Here is an 8744-nt window from a genome sequence, read left to right on the forward strand (position 1 = left end):
TCTTTTATTGTAAAAACTATGCTTTACCGTGTCAGACTCCTTAGCACTTTAACATGGTTTATTAAGCAGCCTTTAGGTCACCATTATTTCTCAAATTTCTTTCCATGCTTGTGTGTGCATAGAATAGATGCCCTTGTAGTTTAACACATGAAGCAATTATAATGCATTCTTCATAATTTAAATATATCAGGGCTATTTGCATGTAAATAGGTGGTTATGGATTGTTTCTGTTGTTACATCGCATTTTAAATATACCATTTAATGACTTTAAAATGTTAATTTTTAATATACTTTATTTCAGTGTTCTCATGCTTAGGCAATGTCCATGTTTTGGATCAATGCTGTAAATAAATTGTTTTTATAGAATTTTAAGATAATCAGAATCATTTATTTAGAACTAACACCTGGGACCGTATAGTTTTTAAAGTTATTTAACGTGTTTATTTCTCTTTCACTGTAAAGATCGAATTCCTGCAAAACCTACACAGTATCCAAAATCAATATAGCAGTTGATATGCATTAGGAAGAAACAAAGCCTGCCTTTTTTAATACCAGTTTGTTTATCTCTTCTAAAAGTGTCTGTCTGTGGTCCAATGCTGAAAATTAGCTATTTGGATTCCTGACGTTTTAACTGATACGTAACTAAGTTTCAGCAGATCTTGAAAGCACATTACAATAGAGAAATCTCTCTTGCACAATCAATCTTCCTAAATACAATTAATTTTCTCCTGGTTTTTCCTCATTGACAGAAAGGGACGAAGGCTCCTCAGGCTGCAGGAAAGATTCACACTGATTTTGAAAAGGGATTCATTATGGCTGAAGTAATGAAATTTGAAGATTTTAAAGAAGGAGGCTCAGAATCAGCTGTCAAGGTGAGCTTCCTATCCTTCCCTTAACACAAATTTCTTAATGGAGAGAAGTCACCACTGATAAAGTGAATGTCAATGCTAAAAATAGAGCACAGACATACTGTTTATATTTTGGCAAGAATTAAGATACAGTTAAAGATATGGCATAATATGATATGACAGTCACTAGGACAAATGTAAACATTAAAGAGCAAGCAATAACATTTAATGTTTCAGACTGGGCAATAATACTAACCATTTTAACTTTATTATTGCAAACTGCATAAATAGTAGCATATATAGCAGTTAGATCATTTTCAGACAGTTAAAGAAAGATAATATGTATCTGTTTGTTCTGTTACATCTGTTTGGTGTAACAAAACTACAGTTCTTTGGCAAATATTTAGGGAAGTGTTTTATATACAGCATGAATGGGATATGATCTATTCTGTTAAAATGGTTAACCTATTTGTGGATTGAATAAAACACATGAACACATAATTAAGCAGGTAATTTCTGAAGTGTAATAAGCTGCAAGATTTTCGTCTAACTGTAGCATCTGAGAACGTTACTTCCTGATTGTTTCCTTTATTATTATTTTCTTTATTGTAGCCACATAAATTAATGAGAAGGGAACACTTATTCTAACAGATGGTTTGTATGTTGCCTTACCTTTATGAAGATGGGGAGTTTCATCTTCTTTCCCAACACTAGAGGGCAGAAACTGATTAGGTGCCCAAAGTTGTGCCCTGCTAACAGCCCATAACTGTGTTGTTATCAGATAATAACAGATACAATCAGATTTAGATCTTACTAAATCTGGAGTTAAATAACCACATTTTTGTTGTTGCAATATGGTCCTCTCTTTTCAGAAGGACGTTTCTTTTCCTGCTGTTTGAAACCTAAATGAGCAGATGAGTCTTTTAAGGTGGACTCGTTTGGGCTTTCCTATAATGTTTGCTAGCAGTGTAAAAAAGAAGAAGAAAAGAGTTCAAATTTGGCAATATTCAAAGCATTCTATCAGAATGCATTAAAGGGTTTAGAAGATTGTATCTCATTGTCTTCTGTTTGATAGCTTTTAAGGTATGCAGTAACATAATTTGAAATGTAGGTTATTCTCAGTAGTGTCACTAAAGAAGATTGTGCTGAGCAGCAGGGTTTTAATAGGTCTGTTTGAACCCCGGGAAGTGTATGTGATGCGGGGGAGGGGAATCCCATTATAATTGGTTTGTTGTGGCATGGAAACCACCTTATAAAAGTGAAATTGAGCTCTAGCCAAACAAGTAAAATGCAGCCATAAATAAATCTCACATTATTTTGAAGCCAGGAAGCTTATTTAAATATCAAATAATAAATTATACAAAACACACACATTACTGTTAGTTACTAATGTGAAAAATGTTTCATAAAAGGTGCCTTGTGATCACCTAAAATTCGCTGAAGACTTGTCTGTGTTTTGATCCGAATATGAAATAAATTTGCCTTGCTTAAAGAAATCTTGTAAAACTGCAAATCTCAAAATATTTGTAAGCTGGAAATCTGAATAGTTAAATAAATAAGCATGCAAGGTACCTCTGTAATTTTTAACAAGGCACACTTTTAAAATGCAGAGCTCTTGGAGTGTATGTTTGGGAAAGCTAGGCTTTACATTGGAACAGATTGTGATTGTAGACAATACAGGCCACTATTTATTTCTGTTTATATATCAAAGCTGATTTTGGGAGTTCCCAGATTTGGCTGAAACAACAGTGGTCATGGCTGTTGGTTGCTTTGTATGTTATGAAGCTGATCGATTTTCAAGTTTATTTTGTGTGTGTCGTAACACCAGTACAGCATAACTAATTTAATGCCAGTGCTGTGAACTATACACTGAATAGCTCTGTGTGGGCTTTGTAGTCTACAGGGATATCACATTATTAGCAATCATATCTGCTTAGGCAAAGCTGGCTTCTACAGATGGCTGCTTTCAAGTGCAAATGAACTGGTTAGACGTGTCTTGTTTAATACATACTCAAGACTCACAAATGGGTATTGATTTTTTTTCCCCAGTCAGTGTTTCTGATAGCAATGAAAATGGATTAAATGGCCTCTGGGGAATTTAAAGGAACACAGCCACTTTTAATTAATTGTGAACTGGTAGCTAAAATACATAATACTTGTATTAGTATGTCAGAATGTATTTCATTAAAAGTGACTATGCCCACTTTGCGAAAGCAATGAACACAGACACTTTGAACAAAACAAGCTTATTCCAAGAATGCTTGTACATTAAGCGACTCTACAACAGAAAAGCTAATAATTTCCTGGCCATTGGCTAGTTTTACTGGTGGGACTTAAAGTTGGCTGCCAGCAGGTCCTGTGGTGGTTTACTGTTTCACCACCCCCACCCCCAATTCTCTCAGATCCTCCTCCTCCTCCTCTCCCTGTAGGAAAGAGAGGAAGGACTGACAAAACAGCCTTGCCTAGCGATGGCATGATAGGTCTCATCCTGGCCAGATAGTCCAAACCTTATAGAAGTGCACAAAATCTTGTTGCCTCATCCAGCTGGGTGCTTCCTGTTCTCCTGGGTTGCCAGACCCAGAAGCAAGACAGTGAGGAACCTTGGGATCTATACCTGAATGAGGATGTACACACATGAGATAAAGAAAGCCAAGTGACCCAGCCTTACCCTTTTATATGCCTCTCAGTTGCCAACCCCTACGAGAGATCGGGACTTCCCTTCTGCATTGCCTGACATGGTTTCAGGGATAGGAAAAGGAGGCTTGTGAAATGAGGCTGTAACACACACACACACACACACACACACACACACACAGCCCATGTATTGGAACTCTTGGGCCACCAGATGCAAGTGTTGAATTGTATAACCTTAAATTTGATCCATTTGTAAGCATTTTCTACATGTCACTAATTAAACGAATTACTCCTGACTTTTGGCATGGGTGTAGTCTTCGCAGTCAGAATACTGCTATGCCTATGTTATCAATAAAATGTGTAGAAGACTGTTAACTTAAAACAGTTAGAACTTTGACTAATTCTGTAGTAATAAATGTGCTGTCATGGGTTAAAGGCAGCTACTGCAGCACCCAATGCTCATGGAATAGTGCGTCTTTCCTCAATATGGCGCCCTCTGAATGTTGTTGGACTGCGGCTCACATCAGTCCCAGTCGGCATGGCCAGTGGTGAGGAATCTTGGAATTTGTAGTCCCAACAGTATCCGGAGGGCACCCAATTGGGAAAGCCTGGTGTTATGTGTTGTTTCTGAGATGCTTCTCAGTGCAGTCCTGTACAAGTCTACTCAAAAAGTAAGCTCTGCTGAGCTCACTGGGACTTTCTCCCGTGTAAGTGGGTATTGAATCAAGAACCTGTATGTAGCATGTTGGACATATAATATGGCATAATGTCAGATTGAGAACAATAGTAGCAAGTTTACAGATCTCTATAATTCCTGTCACTGAAGTACAAGAAGTAGCTTGTTTTGAAAAGCCATTAGCTTCACAGAACACTTTTCTTAAAATTATTATTGTCTAGTCCCATAGCTGCCAGTAACTTGTATTACTTAAAGTCCTGCCAATAGATTGTTATAAAGGTTGCCTCTGGAAACTGCTGGATAAGAATGCCTTGTTTCTAGTTTTGGCTTTAAATTGTAAAGTTTTGGTTTTTTAAAAAAAAATTATTCACTTACTTTGCCTCTTTACCTTATTTGCAATGGTCCATGCTTTCCCTTCAGTACTTAGAATCGTTTGCATAAATATTTTAGGTCATAGAGAAAAAATAATCAGTCCTGCATAATAAATTCATTCGCTGAAATACTGATTGCAGGTGTGTGATATAGATTTGTGGACAGGCTCCGTGTGGATTTATTAATGCAAATCTCATCTGCTTCTGGTTGCGTTACAACCTATCCATGCTAACTCACGAGGTAGATCTTGGCCCACTTGCTTCCTTAAAATTCATTACTGGCACACAGACTGGATCCCAGATACGTATTACCCCCAACATGTATTTAACATCATCACATTAAGATGCTTATTCTGCTCTTCCGTTTTTTAAGTTGGGTTGTTTCCAGAAATAATAAATGCCAGTTTATTATCTGCACCAACCAAGCTTCTTCCTTTGTTGAGTCCTCACCTTGCCTGTTCCTCATTTGATGCTCCCCTCTCAGCATGCTGTAGGAATCACAGGACCCAGTAAGTTATTCCCTCTCTGCCATAGAGTATGAGAACTGAAAGTGATATTGTATTGGCTCCCAAGGTACCTTTCGACTATGAAAAACAGTGGATGTTCATTCTCAAAACCTATTTATGGTTTGAGTGTCTTCACAAGAACCTGCCCCCCCATTATACACTGTTTCTTATTCAATAATGCACCCACAATATATTGTGAAATAGTATCTGCAATATGAGTCCCATTCATTTTAGCGCAAGAGAACACAGAAGAATTCTCCTTCCACTCATAGTTCTTTGGATCCAATGATGTTTCCGCATCCCTCAAGGAAGGGGATTGGCTGTTTTTAAATTGCATGCTGCTTCATTGACAGAGGGGAAGAGAAATATATTTCCTTAACCAATTTAGTCAAGACATATTTACTCTTGTTGATTGAAAATAACTCTTAAAGTGCTGGCTCTTTATCTTTCTTTATCAAGAAAACTATAGAATTTTTTTTTTCCAGGAGAAGTGTAGGGAGGATTTAAAAATACCTTCTGTTAGCTGTTTTTATTTTAATATAAAATAAAATAACACCTTGCTGTTTTGAGGGACCCAAATCAAATGCACAATTGATATTACATGAGAAAATCTCAATGTTGTTTTCACTATCAGCAGTGAGGAATAAATTGTGATTATATATTTGTCAATCAAATTCTGCCCAAGTCAAGAAGTTTGCAGCTACCAAATGTTTTTCTGAGCGGATGGTATTTTATTCAAAATACGCACTGCATTTCAAAAACTTGCATCATTTTAATGCAGTAATCTATTCTTCTATCTCTTCTAGGCTGCTGGGAAATACAGACAGCAAGGCAGAAATTACATAGTTGAAGATGGAGATGTTATCTTCTTTAAATTTAACACACCTCAACAGCCTAAGAAGAAATGAATATCAGAGCTGTTCATTACTCAAAATTAAACTCTGTTACTTTAAAAAGCATATGGGTTTTTTATTGAGATAGGGATATCTTGAAGACAAAAAAATAAAATCTGTATACATAAGGACAAATAACCCCCACAAATGAAACCCCTTGTGTTTGTTTTGAGTTGAATTATGACACCTCCAGTGAATATACAGGTTCACTTAAATGTGAACAGCTCTGCATTTCAAATGATTAAGACTACTCCAAATTGCAGGAGCTTTTCAGGAACCATATTACTCTCATGATACTTCATTAATCTCCATCATATATGCCAAGCCTGACATGTTTGACAGTGAGGACAATATGGCTTGCTCCTTTTTGAATCTACAGATAATGCATGTTTTACAGTACTCCAGATGTCTACACTCAATAAAACATTTGACAAAACCAGCCTCTGTGTGTTTGGGGATGTCTGTATTGACTGAATGTGGTGTGCTGAATGTGATATGGCGCCTGGCGAATGCTGATTACAGAATTTTAAGGGATGTGTATGAAACAGTAACTGTCAGTGTGGGGCAGCTGCAATTGTATCTTAAGAGGGAGCCTTTCATTGGAATCAGATGATTAGGATGCCAATGATTTGTCTCAGAAAAGTTAATGCATTTGTAGATTGCGACTATCTTCAAGTGGGTGTCTAATACGATAAAAAGATACACAGTTTAAGTGATTTTGAGAGAGGGCAAAGATTGTGTGCTTAAATCCTATACTTTCAGCTCAAGTGAGCAACAATATTTTGAGCATGGCTTTCTTTGAAAATAGTCAGATTGTAGTGCTTTAATGTGATGTGTTCTTCCCCTTCAAGAAGCAGGACTGAAAAGAAAGAGGCTACATTGCTTTCCTGGTTTTGGTATTTGGTATTTCCAGTGCCATGCTGAAACTGTAGTCAAGTCATATGAGTTGTAGAAGAATGAATTGATGAATGGGCTACAAAAGTTTTAACTATGTGTTCATTTCAGCCTCTGGAAGTACTGCAGTTCATTTAGATAATTTGGGGAAAAACACATACACATTGGAGTGAAAATTTTAATCAGGCCCCAAGGGGATATAAAGAAAAGATTCTCAAGACATACAGAAATTTCTCAAGTCATACATCTGCAGGCATTCAGCCTGGAAGAAATGTTTCCATAAAGATCCACATATTTGTGTATAGGAAACACTAGTGATGTCACAAGCACCCAGCCTGCTCTTGTTATTCTAGCAGTGTTCATTTAGGCTTCTCTTTGCAGCAGACCAGACTCTAGATCAAAGTCCATGATGCCATAAAGCTACCTATTGTAAAATACGGGCAACTGTGCCTGAGTGGCATTTGATACAGGAAATCTCTGTGTGTCATACAGATGGTGTCTTTTTTGTCACTGTGGGGAAGAAATAGCAATTTACTGTATATGAAAAAAGGGGAAAGATCACACTTAAGATTTCCAAAGAACAGTATTTTCAGATTTATTTATTTTTAACCAACATGCTCTATTACAAAGCATGTTACAGGTCTGATTTTTTCCCTCCCCTTAAAAAATAAATATAAAAGTGTATATTATGACCTCCACCCCCATCATCCAGCCCAGACACTCAGATCCAGCTCCTAGGGCCTTCTGGTGGTTCCCTCATTGTAAGAAGTGAGGTTACAGGAAACCAGGCAGAGGGCCTTTCCAGTGGTTGCACCCACACTGTGGAATGCCCTCCCAGCATTTGTCAAACAGATAAACAACTAATGTGATCTATTCCCAATATCTGCCTCTTGGGATGGGATGCTTTCACCCCTAACTATTTCTTTCTCCCTGCCCCTGTTCTTTTGTAACTCAAGAACTGGAAATGAGACCTACCTGGTGCAGGAGCCAAACAGTCAATCTTCTTAAGCCTTGAGCCAAACCCTAGTTTTAAAACCCAAAGTAGCAATTCCATTTCAACCCCATTCAGTACAGAGATGGGTGCCCTCAGTTCAATTTCTTCTTCCAAATACCAAGCAGGCTTACGAACAAAAACATAGGATCATGGAACCAGTATTTTCAAAATTTAAAATGCACAAAGGTATGTTCTAAGCAGTCACTAATAGCAATAATACCTGTGGGTAAGTAGTAAAAAAGGTAAAGGAACCCCTGACCGTTAGGTCCAGTTGTGGACGACTCGGGTTGTGGTGCTCATCTCGCTTTACTGGCCGAGGGAGCTTCCCGTCGTCATGTGGCCAGCATAACTAAACCGCTTTTGGTGAACCAGAACAGTGCACGGAAATGCTGTTTACCTTCCCATCGGAGTGGTACCTATACAGAAAGCTTTGTGATACAAGTTTTATATAAGTTGTGCTGTGGTTTCCTATAATAAAACTTCCAGAAGAAAAGAAGAAATATAGCGTAGCTGAGATAGCTTTTAATGTCCAGTCTGTGGCCTAGAGTCATGTGGCAAAAGCTATCCAGCAGGTTACCGTCTCATGGCTTTTTCTGCCTGAGCTGCCAGGGCTAAAGCAAAGTGCAGAAGGCTCTCAGCTCTCAGCAGGTAAGGCTTTTGCCCATAGCAGAAATTGCTGGGCAATCATGACCGTATTATTATAGCTTTGAAGGGAGCTCATTTAAGGCATCACAGCTTGAGCATCCTCATTGATACAAGAATCCAACATAATATGAAAAGAAACATTTTGCAAGGATGCAAAACAAGGCTTTCTTATTGCCACAGTTTCAACGTAACTCACCCTGAAGTCTTTTGACCTTACGGAATTAGCTTGTCTCCAGCCAAACTGCCTTTTGCATTCATGGTGAATATTGAGCTTACAAAAGCA

The 8744-nt window shown here is 37.8% G+C and overlaps 1 protein-coding gene across 3 annotated transcripts in view; it reads left to right on the forward strand.

Annotated features, from left to right (window-relative positions):
- OLA1 (Obg like ATPase 1) overlaps window positions 1-6367 on the forward strand; it is an 85362-nt gene extending 78995 nt beyond the window's left edge. For all 3 annotated transcript variants that reach the window (XM_035135106.2, XM_035135114.2, XM_035135097.2), the window contains exons 10-11: window positions 750-872; window positions 5842-6367. In XM_035135106.2, the coding sequence (XP_034990997.1) occupies window positions 750-872; window positions 5842-5943 (225 nt within the window). In that variant the 3' untranslated portion in view covers window positions 5944-6367. The remainder of the gene's footprint in view (window positions 1-749; window positions 873-5841) is intronic.
- The last annotated feature ends 2377 nt before the right edge of the window (window positions 6368-8744 follow it).

This window comes from Zootoca vivipara, chromosome 1, assembly GCF_963506605.1.
Source record: "Zootoca vivipara chromosome 1, rZooViv1.1, whole genome shotgun sequence".
NCBI lineage: Eukaryota > Metazoa > Chordata > Lepidosauria > Squamata > Lacertidae > Zootoca > Zootoca vivipara.